Source organism: Haplochromis burtoni, unplaced genomic scaffold (genome assembly GCF_018398535.1).
Source record: "Haplochromis burtoni strain Fernald_Lab_line unplaced genomic scaffold, NCSU_Asbu1 Contig_14, whole genome shotgun sequence".
NCBI classification, from domain to species: domain Eukaryota; kingdom Metazoa; phylum Chordata; class Actinopteri; order Cichliformes; family Cichlidae; genus Haplochromis; species Haplochromis burtoni.
This window is the reverse complement of record NW_024582375.1, coordinates 4,031,300-4,052,931: the sequence shown is the minus strand read 5'-3', so window position 1 is coordinate 4,052,931 and position 21,632 is coordinate 4,031,300. Positions and strand designations below refer to the sequence as shown.

At 38.2% G+C, this 21,632-nt stretch overlaps 2 protein-coding genes across 2 annotated transcripts; both read right to left on the bottom strand.

Moving 5' to 3' along the window:
• Positions 1 to 1,099: 1,099 nt before the first annotated feature.
• Positions 1,100 to 11,787, bottom strand: LOC102300239 (solute carrier organic anion transporter family member 1C1). The gene is made up of 15 exons (XM_005915731.2): positions 11,541 to 11,787; positions 11,262 to 11,368; positions 8,905 to 9,046; positions 8,559 to 8,691; positions 8,183 to 8,307; positions 7,871 to 8,017; positions 7,489 to 7,587; positions 6,773 to 7,021; positions 6,220 to 6,384; positions 5,359 to 5,554; positions 5,038 to 5,203; positions 4,724 to 4,905; positions 3,814 to 3,878; positions 3,617 to 3,734; positions 1,100 to 3,354 (listed from the first exon to the last, which is right to left on the bottom strand). Exons 2-15 carry the CDS (start codon positions 11,310 to 11,312, stop codon positions 3,144 to 3,146), a joined length of 2,049 nt encoding a protein of 682 aa, XP_005915793.1. The 5' UTR covers positions 11,313 to 11,368; positions 11,541 to 11,787; the 3' UTR covers positions 1,100 to 3,143.
• Positions 11,788 to 20,100: 8,313 nt separating this feature from the next.
• Positions 20,101 to 21,549, bottom strand: LOC121811786 (mucin-6-like). Its single transcript, XM_042217307.1, has 5 exons — positions 21,504 to 21,549; positions 21,271 to 21,408; positions 21,039 to 21,188; positions 20,470 to 20,625; positions 20,101 to 20,144 (listed from the first exon to the last, which is right to left on the bottom strand). Exons 1-5 carry the CDS (start codon positions 21,547 to 21,549, stop codon positions 20,101 to 20,103), a joined length of 534 nt encoding a protein of 177 aa, XP_042073241.1.
• Positions 21,550 to 21,632: the final 83 nt, after the last annotated feature.

The window sequence follows — 21,632 nt, the reverse complement described above, 5'->3', positions numbered from 1 at the left end:
GGGAGCAGTATTTAACAAGTGGAAATTAAACACAGGATAGTCAATGTTTGTTTAAAAAAAGCTTATGTAATTTTAAAAAGCCAGGTTATGTAATCCAAACCTTCAACTTTAAACTAGGCAACGTGATGAAAATGCAAAAAAAGAAACAAGAAAACAGTGACAGTAAGTACCAGAAAAACACTGAAATGACTGAAAAAAGATGTACCCTAACACTGCAAAAGCACAACATTTCTTTTTATTTCAGGAGAATCATTCTGAATCAATGTTCTCAAACGGCTCTGTAGACTCACAACTGCAAACACAGAGACCGAATCACTGAAAAAAAAGAGTCATAACCACAGTGGTGACCTTGCCAGACTTTCTTGTAGTTTTCTAAAGTGTTTTTGAGAAATAGCTCTCCAGGATTTCCAGCAAGTCTGGTTCTTTTTCGGTCCAATTTTCAGTGAAATCTTTTATCTTTGGACAGAACATTTTTAATCCGGTGATTTCTTTTGTTTATTTTACGAAAAATGCCAGCAACAGCAAAGTTCACCATGGTGTGCAGTGTGTTCTTAAAAACGTTTAGAAAACTGGACAAATGGAAGACAAAAGATGTGTCAGGCCTTAAAGTTCATATCCAACAGATAAACAGTATCTGAACGTCATGCTCTAAAGAAATAGGAAAAAATATATATACAACAAAATGTAACAGTGGAACTGTTACATTTTTGTAACTGTTACGTAACAGTGGAACTGTGGAACAGTGGAACTGTTACATTTTTATACAAAAGGCAGCCAACATAAAAAGAAGAGCTTTGAATGTCCTTTCACAAACCTGGAGAACCCTTCTTGAAGAGATTACAGGAAAGCTTGGCTAAGAGACTTCAGGCTGTGTCAAAGAATAAAGGTGGTCATAAAGAATTGTACAAATTTTCACTTTGTCTTGTATATTGTATTTACCTGTTAGTTTGTCACTATTAATTGCGACTCTTTTTTAAATAATGTAACATATTGTAGAGCTTGTTGATTCATAACTTAGTGAGTGTATAGAGAATTCTGTCACTTTTAGAGTGAAAGGATAAAATGAGTTGTTGTTCAAAAAAATGCAGAACAAAATGTATCTGGACAAAACTGGTCTTTAATGCAAGAGATATTTTTCAAGGACAAAAAAGAAATTGTAAAAAGGTTGAAAAGATTTCCAAACAACATGTACGGGCAAACTCAAATATATCCAACACTATATAGAACTCATCATTATTGCTAGTAATTTTGTCTAGTGATTGATAATACATTCAGACAAAAACCATGGTGTAGGAAAGTAAAACAAAATAAAATCCAAGTTCTCGTTTATCCCACTCACTCTTAGTCCACTGCCTCAACCATTACGAACTTTTTCCAAGCAAACACTGTTGAGTCGAGGATTCTGTGAACTCTCATGACCTTTGGATTTGTGTGTTACAATGTGATGTAACATGTGTGTCTGAAAGGCAACCTTTTCAGAATAAAGGTTACCTCAAGCTGTTAAATGCAACTAACTTTCAATGGCCCCCTCATCTTCCTCTCCTTCATGGCTCAAAATGCATGTGCATTAAAAAATGTGTGTCAAAGTTTGTGAGGTATTAAACTGGAAACATGGCTGATAAGCTCGTCTGGAGCTGGTGCAGAACAGTCTCTGAATGGCTAATGAGCCTTCACAATCAGTTTGATTAGCACGTATATAAAGCAGCTCAATTATTCATATTTCAGGAGGGACATTCAAACAATGAATTCACATTTTCAGTGGACACTGAGATCCTATTCTGTATGTTTATTTGACAACATGTAAATGTCTGTCACATCTACTGTAACTTAGTACAAATAAACTTATAGACTTAATAAAATAATATGTTACTCTACTAATTTCACATTTTAGGAAATATGCTAAGTCCATTCTCTAACTTAGTAAGAACCGGACTTAGAATATTTCCTAAAAATTACTGTTGCAGCAAGGCTAGCTGTAACATCAAGTATCTCTAAGACACAGTTAGCGATATGCTGTTTGTCTTTTCGTAGTTGTAAATCAAAGTCACTGGTGCTAGTTAGGAAATACTGTAGCACAGCTAACTCTCCGTGACTTCTGGAGTTTCTATTCTACATGGCATGAGCAGATGTGAGATTTAGAGATGCTAGAGGTGTTTGTTACCTTTTTCCATGTTTCTACTCTTTGTGTTATACTAAGGTAAGTGACTTCACATAGACAAAGGAGTGGTATTGATTTTTAGAAAACTGCACATAAGTGTATTCTCCCAAAACTTTATATTGTATATTTATGAAATTAACTAATAAAAAAGTATTACCAGGTTATGCTACCACAAGCAGTATGTGGTACATAATAGTATATACATGTCTATCAAACTAGTACTCCACAAAATCACTTTTAAAATAAGCTTGTAGGGTAAGACATTGTTAGCTTTACCTGACCTAATGCTGCTTGAGTTTAAACAGAGGATCAGAGACAAGCTTGTTTCGAACATCTGACACGTTTTCTTCTTACTTTGTCTCAGCATACATGAACTGTGTGTTTCTGCTCAGGTGTGTTGCTGACAGATATTAAGAAAAGCATGTGTCCCTGCTCTGTTTTCTTGACTGCATGTTCTTGTACTGCAGGGGTGTCAAACTCAAATACACAGTGGGCCAAAATTCAAAACTGGAACAAGGTCGTGGGCTAACGTTAATATTTACTGAAAAAAAAATCTTACTCCAGATTTAAGAATGAATCTCTTCTTATGGACTCAAACAAGTTTTGCTGAAAAACTGAATATGGAACAAGCAAAGCTTAATACTAAACAATATATATATTAGCTGTATAATACCAGTAGGCCAGCTCTAATAATAATTTAGTATTGGCTTCGCGGGCCAAATGTAATTAGGCTGCGGGCCAAATTTGGCCCGCCGGCCAGAGTTTGACACCTATGATGTACTGTATAAAATGTGTCATTTTAGTTTTATTAAGCTTTGTTACATTTTAGAGCTTTGTTACATTTTACCCGAAAGAACAAGGTTTACTGCTTAATTCCGAAAAGTACTGATGCTGTAGAATGACCAATATTTGGTCCAGTATGGATGCAGCACAATATTCAGGCATTCACTTATATTTAACAATAGTGTGGTCTTCCTAAAACACATTAAATAGTGCACTCCGTGCCCATGTCGTCTATGTCTGCAATGTTGATATTGGCATGTCCATTGGTCACTGCATTACTCTCCTGTCCATTTTCTTTGGACTGATTCTTCAGTGCTATTTTCTTCTGTCGCTTGACAATGCTGTAGTAGAGGTAGCCCCACACTGTGTTGGCCAAGAAGTAGAGTCCAGTAATCATTCCTAGGTATGTAAGTCTGAAAGTAAAGTACATCGTAACAAATTACTGAAAATTCATCTGTCTGATTGCTTGCTCTAATTTGTATGTTAAACATTTTTGTTTACATAAAACATATATTTGTACAAGTCAAACTGTCTGTGTACAAGTTTAGGTACACAAAATTCTATAAAATATAAAGATTGTCACTTCACTGGTTAGAAACCACTGCATTGAGGTAATTAAACTGTGGTACATTACAAGTGACATATTCAAGCACAATGATGAAGATTTAATTGTACCTAAACGCATTAGCATTATAGAGTCTGCATGCTCCACGGCCACCGCAATGCTTTGTACCCCACTTCAAACAGGTTCGGTCAATCAGTGCTCCAAAATATATAGGTGGAGGGATGCCACCTGTAAAACAAATCACATGTGATTAAAAAACAATTTTACAGGCTCGATGTGTGGGTTGGGTTTTAGTTTTAGTACTCACCCAGAGTTCTTACGATCAGTGTCTGCATACCCAAAGCCAGCGACTTCAAGTCTGGTTGTATAGACCTGAATTGTTGACCAAATTATACCATATCAGATACACATGTGAGCATTAAAACACACAATAAGGTGGTATCAGATTGGAACTTTAAATTCAATTAATATAGTATCAGATAATTTAAAGAGAAAAAAAATAAGAAATCATCAACTGGCAAAATTTATGGCAATTGTAGGCATATTTAGTGTACATAGTAGTTCTCTTTTTTAAAAAGAGAGTTGCTAACTTTTTCCTAATACATTTTAAAACAACAGGTCTTTTGAGGAGTAGATCTCCTTTGGTTCCAGTTTCAGTGATACCATAAACAGTATATGGTACATATAGTGCTGGGGAGTAATGGAATACATGTACCGGCGTTACATATTTAAAATACTAAATATGAGTCACTCTATTCCGTTACAGTTACTGTTTAAAAAGGTGGTATTCAGAATACAGTTACTTTGTTGAAATAAATGGATTACACAGCGGTCTTTTCTTCAGTTGTTATTCAAAAAAATGAGGTCCAGAGGCCCCTTTACTACGGTTCGGAGGCGCGGGCCCGGCGTGGACCCGTTTTATATCCATGCGGAATAGTTTTCTATACAAGATTGCTGCAAGTTTTCAGAATACGTTACTCTCATTGAGTAACATAATGGAATCCATAAAAAATACATTTTGGGGCATGTATTCTGTAATCTGTAGTGGAATATGTTTTAAAAGTAACCTTCCCAACACTGGGTACATATTGTATATACATGTTTGCCAAACTAGAACTCCACAAAAAAAATTGATTTTTGTTACCCCTAAAAGCTTGAACATCTGCTTAACCACAAACTTAGAAGCAGATGTTCTTTAGTCAAATTGTGTCTCGCACCTGAGCAGAACAATGTATCCTGGCGTTCCTCCACAGGCAGAAATGTAGGACCCAATTACAGACAACGCCATGTAGATTTTAAATTTTATGTCACAATCATCCTTCCTGGGACACTGGCCCAGCACTGCAGATGCGTTTGCAGCTAGTCCTGCCTCATTAATGCAGGTGCAGTTATGAAACACCTAAAAACCAAGAAGAAAAAGTTAAAAATCAGCCTTAATTGTGGTCTGTCGGTGAGTTTGAGCTGAGGTTTTTTTTATTCACAGAAAATCTTTATCTGTTCTAAGCTCTCTGTTTGTCTAGACCATCATCACCATTTCTTTGCCCATTCCGGTGGAGGTCTGGCAGCCGGCCAGGCAGGGTGAGGCATAAGTCATGCCGTTGTATGCACAGACCGGGTCCCAGTGCTTCACTGAGCAGAAGCAATGTCCATTGCACTGAGACAGCAAAGTCTGTGGGTTGTAGGACACTTGAGGGACTCTGGTACAGACAGACAAGTAAAGACACATTAACACTGTCAGTGGAGACATTTATGAGCATATTTTTAGTTTATAAGACTAAAATAACCTATTTAACTTCCAAAAATTTAGTGTAACCTAGCTTAACAAATAGGCTTGTTTGTCCATTCCACTCACCTCTGATATGACATGCTGAGACCGGCCACCTCTGCATTTTCACACTGGACGAAAATCTGAACGGCAAGCAGGCAAAACGACCCCAAAGAAGCACTAATTGCCACCCTGGCTGCTCCAACAATACCCAACTTGAAACGCTTCAGCAAAAAACCTCCAGTGATGAAACCCAGAGCTACCGCTGGCAGGTTCAATATACCTACAAGGAAGGATAGAAAAGTTATAAACATGAACCTTTTCAGTGTGTCAAAATTTTAGCTTTGTCATAGTAACATTCGTTCTGCAAATCAGCTTGTAACACATAAACAGGAGCACTTGAATAGTAAAATAAGTGGATTTAGGAACTGCATAAATTCCAGTTTTCCGTATATTTTCTGAACCAATTTTATTTTAACAAAAAGGTAACTCCATAATGTTTTCACAATCCAGCAAGAAGCTCTTGCAATTGCAGCAATGTACCATAAGCAGACTTTGCAGGTCTACTTATGTCCATTCATGCGCAGAGTACTGAGTACACACAAAAGTTGTTTGCATTAAATGGTTTTGTTCAGCAGCCAACTGTTTTTATAACGTTTGGTGATAGAACAATTCATATTCTAACAATAACCCTGCCGGTTAGCCACTTGGTAATTAAATGCTACTTGACAAACATTCTAGCTCACACACACACACACACACACACACACACACACACACACACACACACACACACACACACACACAGAAAAGGAGTAGTTCTTGCATTTTCAGTCTGCCTTATCACTCGCAATCAGGCTTCCCTTCAATAACATCATTGTTTCAGTTGCCTTGGGCTACATAGTGAAGAAAACAGAAAGTGAATGAAAGCCAGTTTTTGCTCCGTACCTATGAGGAAAGTAGCTTTGGTGGCTGACTGGCCGTAGACTTGCTCTATGTACTTTGGCTTGAAGGTGATCAGGCCAATAAAGCCGTTGACAATCACGAGGGAGGCAAGGATAATCAGCGAGTAGATTCTGTTTCTGAAGAGTCGCTTCAGAGATGGAATGAAATCTGGTGAAGTGCAAAGCACATCAAAGAGAAGAGGAAAATACTTTTATAGACACATAAAACTAAGTAAATATAAAGTAAAATAAAAATATTATTGCTTTGTTAAAATATTGTATAAACTATCTATTAGCAGGATAGGGTTTGTAAGGCATGCCTGATTGTAATGACATAAATTACCTCGTTACTAAACCTCGTTTTCCCAGTGAGATTGTACTATTTATCATGTTTAATACTTTTCATGATGGATTTTTTGAGATCAAAATTTAATAATAATCTCAAATTATACTAAATGGGAATTTGAATCTCGCAGTTATATCTACAAAATTATGCATTTTCACGAGACTTTCTTAAAGATCTGTTAGGATAAATGCTCTACTGAGCAGTGAATTACCTTTAGCCATTTCCTGAAATTTGACTTTCTCCTGGGTTTCCTCTGGCAGGAATTGTTCCTGCTCGGTCTTTGTTGCAAGCTCTGTACTTTTGCTTTGAATTTCCTCTTGCTCTTGCCCTTGCTTGGGTAAAGACTTTGGAAGGAAAAAAAAAGGGATACTAGACAGTAGAACCACTGTGCCAGTCACTATGAAGCCCAGCCACCAGGCTCCCACCCAGCGGGAGTCCTTATAGGTGATGGTGATGGTGTCTGGAAGAAGGGGAAAGGCAAAGACCGCAGGTTATTACAGACATTTTATGTGTAGGACTTTTATAAGTGACTTCTAAGCCCTTTCATCATAACAGCTTAGTCATTAGTAGAAGTATGGAGGCAGTTCTCTGGCTCAGGGAATGTCAATAGCTCTAATCCAAGTAGTGAAGGAAGAGTTTATGTCAACTATGTCAACAGGATGAAGTGTTGTGAAATCCTCTTGCTTCTGGTAGACCCATAATTTCTCAGTAAAGAAATGGTTTGACTTTTGTAATGTCATGTTGCGTTAGAAAGTCCAAATGGAAGAAAACATTTTGCTAAATTGAGACACGAATGAGTTTCAGTGTTGCTCAAGTCAACCAGAAGTCTTCTCTGCCTAATTAAACACTTCATTCAGGATATTGCTAACATCGCAGGTAAACAGTATTGCTACACAATATTAAAAATTACTTTTTGTAATACCATACCTAAATTCACAAATCCAGTGTCCACATAAATCTTGGAAAGGAAGGACCCAAGCATGAAGCCAAACATAGGTCCCAAGATTCCTACTGTATGGATGCAGGCTGGCAAACGGAGCGGAAAAGAGAAGATAAGTATTGAGCAGTTTGAGATTTGGCCATGATGGAGGAGTACAGCGGCCTTCTGAACGTTTAGGATTTTAGGCAGTGAGGAAACACCAAGGGATAATTGAGTACAAGGTCAAAGAAATGTCAAAAAACAGAGGGTAATATGTCAAAGTTCATGATACAGCAGTTATGAAAAATGGATAAAATAATAAATACAAGTGGATAGTATTAAAATGCATGAAAACAGTGAAAGACAGCAAAACCGTAAATGATGACTAACCCAAATAAAAAGGGGTGTTCTCTTCTCTGGAGAAGTCATCCAGATAGGAAATTCCCAGTGGCATGACGGGAGTCTCTCCAATTCCTCGCAGCATGTTTCCCAAGAATACATAGATCCACATGGGTGAACTAGCAGCCTTTTCACACTCTGGGGGGCGGGGGGAGAAACTTGACTTTACATTGTGCATATCATGAACGGAATAGTGTATAAAATCTAAAACAGAAAAATGACTAAAATCACCCCAAAACAGTCTATTTCAGACTTGAGTGATCTTACTTCTGATCCATTGCAGGGAATGTGGCTGCTAAATACCTAATTTGGTCTCTGCATCAAGTGTGTCATCTGCATCAGTCATGCTGTGGTTGGACAGACAGGGCAGGATGGTCTCAGTGCTGTTGACAGCAGCTTTGTGAGACACACTGGTCTCATATTTATACCTGGAAAATATTCAAAGTATTATCTGAAAATTGTGAAACATGTAAGTACATATACTCCTTCATTGCTTGGATGCTATAGAACACACATGCACTTTTAGCCATTTTATGCGATTACAGCTTTTGGGCATTTATGAATCTCATCAAACATTTCCAGTCTTTATTCTCTGGGAGCTCAACATAACTCTTAGTAATCTGATTATTTGATTGGTTCATTATTATATTCATGAAGAAGAAGGAAACTTTGTACTGACAGTCCCTGGAAGAAGTGAGGCAGGGCTACAAGGAAGGATCCCACAGCCATGATCAGACAACCAATTCCAATCAGTCTGGGACGATGGAGCTTGGCACCAAAGTAGCTCACAAAGGCGATGATGAGCAGGTTGCCTGTAGAGAAGAATTAAAAATAACTAAGAATGATTATGGAATGAATCAATGAACAGCTACAGTCTTTGCCAGGCATGAGAGTTCAGCAGTCTGCTTATCTTTATAACATAACCTGAAATTTGTGCTTTGTAGTCAATAAATTAGATAAATTCCTGTAGTTGATATAAACCATAATGCTAACATGCTGCATTCAGTAAAAAAAAAAGCGCATACCCATTTCAAAGCTGCCATCTATAACACCAATCAGGGAGCTTGGGATATCAAACCGTCTTTCAATCTGTGTGATGGAGCTCTTCATGTAAGCTCCAGCAAAGGCTTTGGCAAAATATACAAATGCCAGGGAGGCCAGGAAGAGCTGGAAAACACACATAACCAGTTAGATTGAGCTTTTCTAGATTTAATTGGACTGGATTACTGGAAAGAGCTGCCAAATGGTTTCTCAGAATTTCTTTAAACAGTCAAAATGATTGTTGTGACCTGGATGATTGAATTGTAATCCCTTCTTCTGATGTGACCTATAGGGAGGTGAATGACAGTGTTTCCCATAATAGAATCAACTCACACACTAAACATACCCACAGCACTTCACAAATGCTTTTACCAGTGATTTACATTAAGTGACATTTGATGGGATTAGAGTACTGATACCAGAATAAGAGTGGTTACAACAGATTTTAAAAACTCACCACACTAATTCATCACTTATCAATCATCTTCCCTGAACTGATCTTGTCAAAGTTGTAGCACACACCACTGGCAGTAATAGATGATCCCACTATTGATCCCATCAGGGTAAAACATTAAGCACTAGACAAACTCTGTTTATTGTTTCTAACAATCGCTAGCTACCCAAAGTACGAATCAAGACCAAGACCATTGGTGATAAATCCCTTTCAGTTAGATTGGTTAGTCCTCTTTCTAAGAAATATCTTTTCTTGTAATGAGCAAGTATATTCTTTACAAATATAAGAACATGTATGCAAGCTTTGCAACCAGTTTAGGTAATGTTAGAAACAATTCTCTTTGTATTGCAGCCAAAAAGCCTCTTTTTTGGTTGCAATACAAAAAAACCCTAAAAAAGAAAACCCATAACTTGTAAAATGTTAAACAGACAGCAAACATTTTGCTATAGATGTGCACTGTGTTCTACATTTAAAAAAGTGTTTAGCATAATATAATGTATCCAGTTTGATGAAAAGCTAATCACTGAACACATTCTTTTCTTAACTATCTCACTGAATTAATAATAATAATAATGGATTGGATTTATATAGCGCTTTTCAAAGCACCCAAAGCGCTTTACAATGCCACTATTCATTCACTCTCACATTCACACACTGGTGGAGGCAGCTACAGTTGTAGCCACAACAACTGACAGAAGCGAGGCTGCCATATTGCGCCATCGGCCCCTCTGGCCAACACCTGTAGGCGGCCGGGACACGGAGCCTGGGGATTGATCCGGCGACAGATGTGCTTCCCAACCCCCTGAGCCACGGTCGCCGAATGGAACCCCTTAAACCTTTGGACCATAAAATAATTGATAGAAAATTGAAAATGGAGTGTTTATTGAGCCTTCTGGCAAAATGTAAAAAATATTTACTACATCAGGCATTTAAAAAAAATTTTTTTTTTGCAATTTGTTCCTTAAAAAAGCATCGTGCATTCATTTTGGTTTTTCGTTTTTTTTGTTTGTTTGTTTTTTGAAGACTTCTGACAAAAAGCCGTGAATCAATTATTATTTTTATTTTAGGAATGCAAGCCTTGCATCCAGCTTTACGTTTGACAGTAAGATCGTTAATGATTGAAAAGGGACTCGAGTTGAAGGTCACAGAACAAACTGTGAATGATCACAAACAGTTCGGGGACATTTCAGTCTTTCCCAAGGGGTGCTGGTGACTTTTTGTTGAAAACAACACAATGCAAACAAGCAAAGAAACACACCAAAATCAATATTCATATAAACAGGCATTATCAACTTACTTTAGAGCTGTTAGTACCCTGTGTTTTCTGAATTGCAGTCTGTTATGTGCAATGTAACATAAATCAAATAAGCCTGTAATGGACTATTAAACTGTCACGTTGTTGATAAAATGGGGCAGTAAACATCAGTAAATGGCATTTAATTAAAACATCTCACAGCCATATGACCTCCGCCCCCCCCCCCCCAAACATTAAAAAACAAAAAAACTGAAAGTTTGATTTAATGACTGCTTTCTAACTCTGCTTTGCGACCGTGGCTCAGGGGGTTGGGAAGCATATCTGTAACCGGAAGGTCGCCGGTTCGATCCCCGGGCTCTCTGTCCTGGTCGTTGTGTCCTTGGGCAAGACACTTTACCTACTGGTGTTGGCCAGAGGGGCCGATGGCGCGATATGGCAGCCTCGCTTCTGTCAGTCTGCGATGTGGCTACAACTGTAGCTGCCTCCACCAGTGTGTGAATGTGAGAGTGAATGAATAGTGGCATTGTAAAGCGCTTTGGGTGCCTTGAAAAGCGCTATATAAATCCACTCCATTATTATTATTCACGTTTGCATTTAAATTTCCAGTCATTAAAGCAGTGAGGGTTTCTGACCTTAAGCTTGGAGCAGCATGCCTCACGTGTTTTCTTGGATTCTACGCTCATGATGCTGCCGTGCTTCAGAGAAACCCAGGACAGTAGAAAATGGAATAGCACAAGACCTGAAAAGCCACAACAAGATTACGAGCAGGAAAAAAACCCCTAACGTTGTCTAGATACTGTCTCAGGTAGTAACATCCTAAAAGGTGTCTAGCTGCAGTGCATTGATTTGTTTCCAGAGTTTGCCCCAAAAAGATCAACGCAACTATTTTGTCTCAAAAAAAGTGCACTTACCTGACAACCAGCAGTGGTCCTCTGAGGGATGGCGGTGGAAGGCTGACTGTCCCTTTGCGTAGGACTTTGTGCTGAAAACGGGAGTCTTATCTTTAACAAATTACAAGTGAACATCACCTGTAATCAGTAACTCAGCCACTCATGTGAGGTTGTTTTCATGTCAATATCATCCAACCCCTTCAACTCTCACACACAGCCACTCGTTCACACAAGTACAAATGTGACAGCGGTGGTGGCTTTCGTCGAGTGATTGTATGAACAGCATCGAAAGGTTCAGAAGTTCACTGAACACACAAACACACACACACAGATATTCACAGACCCGCACATCCTCCTTTGAGAACTTCATAAGCCTCCTGAGTAGCCATCCTGTTGAACAGACAACAAACAGCAGCATGAAACGGGTCGAAACTTATTGTAATACAAACCTGCTGTTTCTGTTGGTCTGCTGCTTTCAAAGTGAAATACTTTCCTCCTCCGGAGAAACTCGGCCTTTTTGTACGGTTGGGTGCCTCAAAGATGTGATCAAAGTCTTCCTGTCCTATTGATAGCCTTTAACAATGGTTTTCTCTCTGCTTGTCCTTCTCAGTGAGTACGGCAAATCACATCAAATCACAATGACTTGTCACCTTTGTGAGACAGATTGGAAACTTGTCAATAAAGCTGTGAAATGATGGGGTTTTTTTTAAGGTTAACAGTTAAACTATCTGCAAACATCATGGTTATTGTAAATTCGCAGCAAAATAATGTATAGTGCATCTGGACACTGGATGGATATAAAGTGTGTTTGTAATAGCGGGAAGGGGTGACTGTTTCACTGCATTAGCACTGCACATTTAAAAGAATTAGGCCTAAGATCAGTTCTCACATATTATTACCCCATATCGCTTTGTGGGAGTGTTATTTTATCATTATTATTATTATTATTATTAGCTAACTTTGAATTTAAAAACACATCTGAGAAAAGTTGGGATATGGGCATGTTTACCACTGTGCAGCATCCCCTCTTCTTTTGGCAACTGACGAATGTTGTTTCATTCTTATCTGATATTGGACTCTTACTGCTCAACAGCCCTTGGCCTTCTTTGTCATATGTTTAGTTTTGTAATGTGCTTCGGCACATTTCCAGTTGGTGAAAGGTCTGGACAGCAGACAGACCATTTAAGCACCTGGAGTCCTGTACCACAGAGCCCTGGTGTTGTAATAGATACAGTTTGTGGTTTAGCTTTGTCTTGCTGAAGCATGCAACCCCCCAAAAAGCCATCATCTAAATGGGATATGTCATTTTAAAATCTGCCAAAATATTTCAGCACTGATGGTGCCTTTCCACATCTCCCAATTCCATAATATGATGCATTCCCATCAAGGATCCAGGCTTTTGAAAACAAGCTTCAGCATGAAGAAGAACAAGAAGTACTGGAAGTGAAGGTATGGCGCCCACAGAGCCCTGATTTCAGCATCATTGAGTGTGTCTGGGATTACATGAAGAGACAGAAGGATGTGAGGAAGTCTACATCCACAGAAGATCTGTGGTTACTTCTCCAAGATGTTTGGAACAACCTACCAGCTGAGTTCCTTCAAAAACTCTGTGCAAGTGTACGTATAGACAAAGAGCAAACATGGCTCTCTGAGTCATGGTGGGGACCAAGATAATAAGCAGACTGGACTTACATCAGTTGCAGTTCAGGAGTTTCGGGCACCAAACCTCTCAGTGGTTGAATGAGAATGTGCTGCATTGTGTTGATATTGGAGGGGACGGGAAACTGATTCACACAACAAAATAGCTCCATTCCACATTGTCCTGAGGGATGTTATGTTATTTAGCTGAAGATGGAGATATATATAAGTCAAGAGACATTTTCACATTTGCAATTGGTCCAAAATTTAGCAACCGCTGTGCCTTTTACCTAGAAACTGTAAATTACTCGAATTTAAGTAGGAATGAGGAAAATCATGATTTGACTTCTTTGCATGCAATAAATATTTAATAGTTTTCAGGATCCCTGGATGAGATCCTGAAAGAGACATTTATCCAGGTATTTCTGTTGGAGCAGGGAATCAGGAAATGGAGAGGACAGTTGGGTTGGAGTTGCCTTCTTCCGCATGCTGAATGTGTCACGATCCTGGATCTTCTAACCCAGCATTTTGAGTTTTAGTTTATTTTTATATTTAAGTCCTTTATGTTTTCTAAGTTTATTCCTATTATGCCTAGGTTTTCATTACAGTTCTTAGTTATTAGATTCCCCCTGTGTCTTCCTACCCCTGTGTTAAGTCTCCCTTGCCCTTCGTGTGTTTCATGTCTGCATGTCTTTTGTTAAGTTCATGTTGTCAGGTCTGTGTTTCATTATGTTTCCTGTTTTATTTTGAAGGTCTGTGTCCTATGTCAATGTAGATAGCTTTGCTTCCTTTGTCTCGTTATGTCAGACTAGTTTCAGCTGTTTCCCTATGAGTTTCCACTTGTGTGTATTTAGTCTCTGTGTTTCTGTTCATTCTTTGTCAGGTTGTCTGTTGTTCACGCCATGTTCTCCATGCCATGTTTCTAGGTTTCTCCATGTTGTTAGGTTAATGTTAGTTTTACTTCAGTTTGCCTTGCCCTTTGTTTGTACCTTTTTTACCAGCCTCGTTAAACGGCTCGCTTTTTATTAATCCAAGTTTTGTTCCGCATTCCTTTTGTGTCTGCATTTTGGGTCCACTCTTCTCAATACATACAGTCTGCCTCAGCCAGACTGTGACAGAATGCACAAGCCAGTTTAGTTTTTGGTAGGCTTTATAGGTATTGAATAACTCCACAGCCAAAGCAGTGGTGTGATGAAGTGGTGCAAGTTTACCTTCACAACACTCGAGAAAGAGAAAATCACCACAGCAGATGAGATGCCACATGATACAGAGAATCCAGCTGTTTCCACCCTGGTCTCCGCAACAATGCACTCCACCATCTCCTAGTATTTTAACTAGATCTCTAGTTTGTGCAGCAGATGCTGGGGACAGCACCTTATCTGTGCCCACAGCACTGCCTGTGACAGCTTTCACCAAATGAACCCTTGGCATATTTTAGCATTGCTGCTATGTAATGTTCAGTTTCCATTACTTTCTGGACTGTTAAAGATGACAGCTGTGATTTATAATAACACTTAAAAACATTAAACTACATGCTTTTTTTTTCTGTTTCTGTAGAGACCAACAAATTCAGGTCCACAGCAAGAATGCTTGCCACAGTTTTCTTTTATATTAGGATAAAACCCAGACGCACACTGATAATAAATGCAAAGGCAGGACTTCTGAGTATCATGACGTCATGAAGTTGATGTATCATGAAGTGTCATGAAGTTTAATAGGCATATAATTAATGAAACATTGATAATCAAACGATAACTAATAAAAACCTGCTTTAATTCTAAATGTGCTAGTTCTATTTAGGTGTCTTTGTTTTTTATGTTTAAGGAGAAAACCAGGCCAAAGAGTGTTGCTATAATCATCACAATTTAACATTAGTGTGTGTAAAGGTCACATATATGTAAGTTTCTGTAATAAAATGTTTAATTTAACACGACTTCACTGTGTGCTCTCTTTGGAGAACTCAAGACTCAAGACTCGTTTATACACCCATTCATGTACTCCTTGCTTGCTTTGCCTTTCCTTTAAATAAAGATGGTCCTATTATCACTAGAGAGATGGCTGAGCTGAGAGAGTGGTTACATTTTCCAGTGGCTCCATCTGCTGGCCTTAGCCTGCCTTTCCCTGTTAGCAGTCGCACCACCACCCTAGAAACCCTGCCTGCGTGCCTCACAATCTTTTTTTTCCATGTTTTTTTTGCCCAGCAGAACCTTCTTACACCTGAACAAACAGGAGTAAAGGAAACAATAATTTGTTAACAGTACTAGCAGAAGCAGGACATTGCCACACAATAGCCAGACAACCAGGCCACAGCCAACATGACTCTATGCTAAAATTGAAGCCCAGGGATGTTGCAAAAAGAAAGACTGTCTACCCTCCCCAGTATGTGCACATCATATTTTCTTGTATTATATACTATTATATGAAAATATGTATCAAAATATCAGAGACTATATCAGATTGGTATTAGCAATACTGCCCTGTATTTACTTGGTATCAATACCAAAATCGGCAGTATCGCACAGCACTAATTAAAATGTACCTGCAAGGCTAGATACAACTGTTGAGCAACTCTTTTTGTAATTTCCAGGAAGTGTTTAATAAATGCAGAAGCAATTAAGGTCAAATCAATGTGACAGTGAACAAAAACAGAGAAGATATTTACAGAGTCTTTTGGTGATTGTCAGATGTGTTTATTTGACAGAAAACAGATTCAGTACCTTCTTTAAACACAGAAGAAAACCATCCAGTACTGCTGAATTAGATTTGAATTCTATTTAATCTAATGATTTCAAATGGCTTCATCTTGGTTTTGCTAGCTCTACATTTCAGATCCTGCTGCAAGATTCACACACACAGCTGGTGATGTGCTTGTAAGCGTATTGTCTGGTAGTCAGGTCAGAGCAGTGCAGGGTCGTCGATATCTTCTCTGAGTTCTGCTCCACGCAGCATTTGCACTCCTGCTGCAACATCAAGTCACCATTTAACACCAGCACCCTGTGGCAGTTGGAGGATGAGAGAACGAAGAGAAAGCGGTGAGGGGGAAGGGTTAAAAAGGACAGAGGAAGGTAATGGTATTTTTTAAACATACAGAATAAGGAAAGTAGATTAAAATCCATCTAAATGTCTACAATTCAAGCTTCACTTACACTTATGCCCTAGTTTTCATTTTCCTTTTATATGATGGCATGCCTGTTAACCTGTATTTTTACTTAAACAGTGAAGATTTGCTCTTACCTCAATTGAGACGAACATTGTCCCTGGCACGCGGGTATCTGTATTACAGTAGAACAGTTTTCTATGGTGATGTTGAAGCTGGACACCCTGGGAGCACAGCCCCTTTTACCTGAAAGTGGCAGAAGTATAACAGAAGATGAAGCACAGTGAGCAAATCCTTTCAAAAATGAATGACATTAAACATTTTGGATGCAGCAGAGCTGCAGATTATTAGTTATCTTTAGTTACAAGTTTGACTTCTGTAAAAATAAAGAAAGTGAAAGCAGCCTATTAGACAAAGTTCAGAGTTATAAATAACTCATGGTTTTCCTTTTGTCTTCACTTACATGTATAACAGCAGTGTTGGTCATCCCAAATTCTGTCCTCCTGGAAAAAAACAGAAGCTTGTTCTTCCATGCATACTGTACTTTTGTAGTAAAATAACCACTTTGACCATAGTTTTTACCATATTTTAAGACAAAATGGTTGAATATTTAAAACTAGTCTAATTACATATGACATGCATACATTTTATTACAATTTTGAATAGAAGTAAATATTTAAAATATAAGTCTAAGGAGCTTGGAAGGAAAAGTGTCCTAACTTCTTCAGTTCTAAGAGCAAGTTCTAAAATATAAGTTTATTGTTTTAAAATCCATATTCTTAGACACGGGTTACAGTTTCATGATCACTGTGTAGGTTTTCAGTACCTTGGGGCAGCTTTCTTTGGGACAGACTTTAGTCTCAGTCTGAATCCCTTCTTTGCTGCAGCTAAATGACTTGCAGAGATGGGCAGGATCTGTCCATTTGTCCCCTGCCTACACACATATAAACCAGACAACACAAGATATTTTGTTATCATTTTGTTTCAGTCAAATTCAAACTGATCTCCAAGGAAAAAGAAACACAGAGCACAGACACAACACACCTTGTATGTCTGTTCATTATAGCTGCATGTCTTCTCAACTGAAAAACAAAACAAATGTTTGCAAAAATGAGCTTGAATAATAAGTAAAACAGCAGCATTTTTCAGATGATGCACAACCACAGCCAGAGGTACAAAAATTTGAAAATTTCCTAATATATGTGTCACTTAAATCACTTAAAAGTCCCTCAAGTGACTCCAAAATGCAATGGCACTTTGGGATCATGACAATGTGTTGCCATGCAGAAGTGAAAATAAGTGTGTGTCAAACAAAGATTTCCATCTAGCCAGGTCGCCTTCTACTGTCTTTAAAAGTGGGATGTGGTTTAATTTAGTTAATTCTGAAAGTTTAGGAGAGACATTAATACCTAAATATTTTATATTTCCACATTGCAGTGGGGAAGGAAAAGAATTATGGAAGGAGCAATTAATCGAAAGAACTGTTGATTTCGACCAGTTAATTGAATAATCTGAGACACTTGAGAAAGAATTTATCAATGCAATTACCCCAGAGAGATTGGGTTGTGAGTTTTGGAGAAAAAGTAACACATCATCTGCATAAAGGCTGATTTTATGTTCTATATTCTTACATTTTATGCCCTTAATTGTTGTAGCCTGTCTAATTGCTGCTGCTAGTGGCTCAATAAAAATTGCAAACAGTGAAGGGGAGAGTGGGCATCCCTGTCTGGTGCCCCTCAGAAGAGAGAAGCTGGAGGATGTTTGGTCATTTTTTCTGACACAAGCTGTTGGGGAATTATATAATATTTTTAACCAGTTTATGAAAGAGGGTCCAAAACCAAATTTGTGTAAAGTTGCAAATAGAAATTTCCAGTTAACTCTGTCAAACGCTTTTTCTGCATCTAAAGAAAATATTGTAGTTTCAAGGTTTTTACTGCATGAGTAGTCTATTAAATTAAGTAATCTACATGTATTTGTTAGTGCCTACCTTTTATAAAACTAGTTTGGTCAGGATGAATTAAAAAGGGGGGTTATTTTCTCTAATCTCTTTGAGAGAGCTTTGCAGATTATTTTAAGGTCTACATTAATAAGGGATATTGGACGATAGCTTGAAGGAAATACAGGGTCTTTGCCTGGTTTTTGTAAGAGACTGATATTTGCAGAGTTCATATTTGGTGGTAGTCTACCATTTTCTTTGATTTCCTGCAACATCCTGTGAAAAACTGGTGCCAGAATCGTCCAGAATTCTTTGTAAAAATCTGTTGGAAAGCCGTCTGGACCTGGAGCCTTATTATTGGGCATACTTATCAGAGCTTCCTGGAGTTCACCTGGCGTCAGTGGCGAATCCAGTGCTATTGCTTGGGTGTCTAATAATTTTGGAAGAGTTATGTTGTCGAGAAATTGATCAATTTCGTTTTTAGATGGGTTTATTTGTGGTGTATATAAAGTTTCATAGAAATCCCTAAAAATTTTGTTTATTTTTTTAGGATCATATATTGTATTCCCAGATAAATCTTTAACAGCACATATAGTTGTTTTTTCTTTATTGATTTTTAACTGGTTAGCAAGAAATTGTCCGGATTTGTTACCGTGTTCATAATTTTGCAGGCGAAGTCTTTGTACTAAGAATTTAGTCTTTTTATTAATAATTTCATTTAATTCTAGTTTTGTCTTGCGTATTTTGTTTAATATTTCTTGATCTTGGTGTGACACATAGGCTTTTTCTAAGGATTTGATGTTTTTCTCTAGTTCCTGAATTTTTTTGTTTTCTTCTTTCTTCTTATGTGATGAGAAAGAGATTATTTTACCTCTCATCACAGCTTTCCCTGCTTCCCAGAGGACAGATGCTGATGTTCCAGGAATGTCATTAAAGCCTAAATATAGAGTCCATTCTTTTTTAAAGTATTTGATAAACTCTTCGTCTTTGAGCAGTGATGTATTAAATCTCCAGTTTTTTCTTGGTGTAGTATTATTCATCTGTATTAGTGTTAAAGATACAGGAGCATGATCGCTGACAGCTATAGGATGAATCTCAGTGTCTGTAATGTTACTCAGCAGTGAGCTGCTGACCAGAAAATAATCCAGACGAGAGTAGGAGTGATGGACATGTGAGAAGAAAGTATATTCCTTACTGTTGGGGTGAAGGGAGCGCCATGCATCGCAAAGACCAAAGTCGCTCATATACTGTTTGATTATATTTGTGGACTGCCAGTTACGCTGAGTTCCTGCTGTATTGAGCCTATCCATTTCTTCATTTAGTCCCAGGTTGAGGTCTCCCCCAAGAACAATTGTGCAATCTAGGTGTTCGGAGAGTGTACTAAAAAAAACGTGGAAGAATGAGGGGTCATCAACATTTGGACCATATATACTTACAATACCTAGCTTTTGGTTAAGTATAGATAGTTTGACGATTAGGAATCTGCCCTCTGGATCTATAACTGTATCGAGTACTGTGAAATTAATATTTTTATGTATTAGAATTGCTACTCCTCTTTGTCTAGAATTATAACAGGCTGAGAACACATTAGGAAACTCAGGTGTTTTAAGTTTATTCAAACCTGTGACAGGCATGTGGGTTTCTTGTAAAAAATGATACTGTATCATTTTAAATACCTATAAATACTGTGTAATTAGAGGGTCATCTCACCAATGATGTCCATCGATAACAACCGGCCCTGGTGGACTTACACCACCACGATGGTGGCATTCACAGTCTGTCTTTGGAGTGCAGGTGTTTCCTTGGTTTTGGTATGTTCCTTCTGGGCAGCCACAGCCCTCCACAGAAGCATCATCCACTCCACATCGAGGGTCAGACTCAGTAATGGAGCGGCATGTACTGTTACAAGCTCAGATGTTGTAGAAGAACTCTTGGTTCTTTGGACATGTCGGAGCTGTGAGACAACAATGTGATGAGCACGAATGGCACTTTTTTAAAAGTAATTTGTCACATTTTCTGCTGTGCAAAGTTCCACAATATTTGCTTCCTTCAAAAATCCAAACACTTCAGACAGACTTTTACATTTGTAGTGTGCACAAGTTCTTAAAAACATGAAAAACATTGATTTCATCTTTTCTGACTAGTTATTTTGAATTTTAAAAAAAATCTCAGTACTGGCTCTTCTCCAAAAAGTCTAAACCTAATGTGTCTGGTATTAACATTATTAATATATTCAATATATTATGTAATCCTTTGGTGTGTGAATAAAGTTTACTTACTGCAGTTGGCAGCTTTTCTCCAGTCACCGATTAAAACCCCAAGACTCGCACAAGCTTTGGCGTAGCTGTCTAATGCAATGCACAAACACCTCTGCATATTGTTGCCACAATTACAGGTTCTTTGAATACAGGCCTGCCAGCAAATACAATTTTCACCTTAATATTGATAAGTCAAATTAACTTACACAAAGTTGCTGTTTGCTCATAATGTGTGCTTGCTGTGTAGTATTGATCCGGTGGCAAATGGACATTGCACTTAGCAAGTATGGCAGTCGCACTGATCAGCACAGAGCACTTTTCATCAGCAAATATTTCTAGAAAATGAAATTTTAGTTTGTGAACATATCTTGTGGGGATTTTTTTTTTACTGTATCACAGGCAAGCATGCAAACTACCAATAAAAATCTGTGCTGCCTTATAATTCACACCACAATAATCATTGATATGAAAACCGAAATGTCAATTTTGTCATCAAGCTGAACTCCACTATAATTCCAGTTGTGCATTGCAGTGTTTGAACATATACATGCCTTTTCAGTTTTAGTTACAGTTAGAATATTAACTGGTACCATTGTGAGTGTTGATGCATGTACTGGGTATGTTCACAGTGCAAGCGCCCAGACTCCAGGACAGAGCAAAAGGTTCAGCTGAGAGCTCGATGATGCCGCTGCTGCTGGTGAAGTCGTCTGTGCCGTCACTGTTGCCGTTGCCACAAAGAGCTGAACGATAGACTGACTGATCAAAGTGGATCGTGCCAACCAATGATGCTGTTTAATGTGTTATCACCAGCGTGTTTCCAACCTGAAATGATGCCCTTGTGTTTCCTAGGAACAGAGATGTAGAGTTGGATTTCAGGTGACATCTGGAGTCGGAGCTTAATATCAGAGGATGTCAAGACTTGAATGTACATAGAGGACTGCCAGAAAACCTGGGCCCCATCTAAAAGGTAATCGGTAAGATAATATAATGTTAGTATTTAAGGCATTAAGGCATGTATCTATTACAAGGTTGCCAGACAATTTATATGAAATTACCAGACTGATAAAATTCACTAATCTCTTGGTCTCCAACTTTAGCCATGTTGTTTGTGAATGTATACGTTTCCTGAAAATAAAAACCGGTATTCAAGGTTACTTTTTATGCTTGCTAGTTAGATGTTGATG

Coding starts and splice junctions, on each gene's coding strand:
- LOC102300239 (XM_005915731.2), bottom strand. CDS start 11,312: ATGAGCGTAGAATCCAAGAAAACACGTGAGGCATGCTGCTCCAAGCTT. Junction 8,692..8,904: donor AGATGGCAGCTTTGAAATGG/GTATGCGCTTTT, acceptor TCTTCTCTACAG/GCAACCTGCTCATCATCGCC. Junction 6,385..6,772: donor ATTTCAGGAAATGGCTAAAG/GTAATTCACTGC, acceptor GCACTTCACCAG/ATTTCATTCCATCTCTGAAG.
- LOC121811786 (XM_042217307.1), bottom strand. CDS start 21,549: ATGGCTAAAGTTGGAGACCAAGAGATTAGTGAATTTTATCAGTCTG. Junction 21,189..21,270: donor ACACAAGGGCATCATTTCAG/GTTGGAAACACG, acceptor TCTATCGTTCAG/CTCTTTGTGGCAACGGCAAC. Junction 20,145..20,469: donor GAGAAAAGCTGCCAACTGCA/GTAAGTAAACTT, acceptor GTTGTCTCACAG/CTCCGACATGTCCAAAGAAC.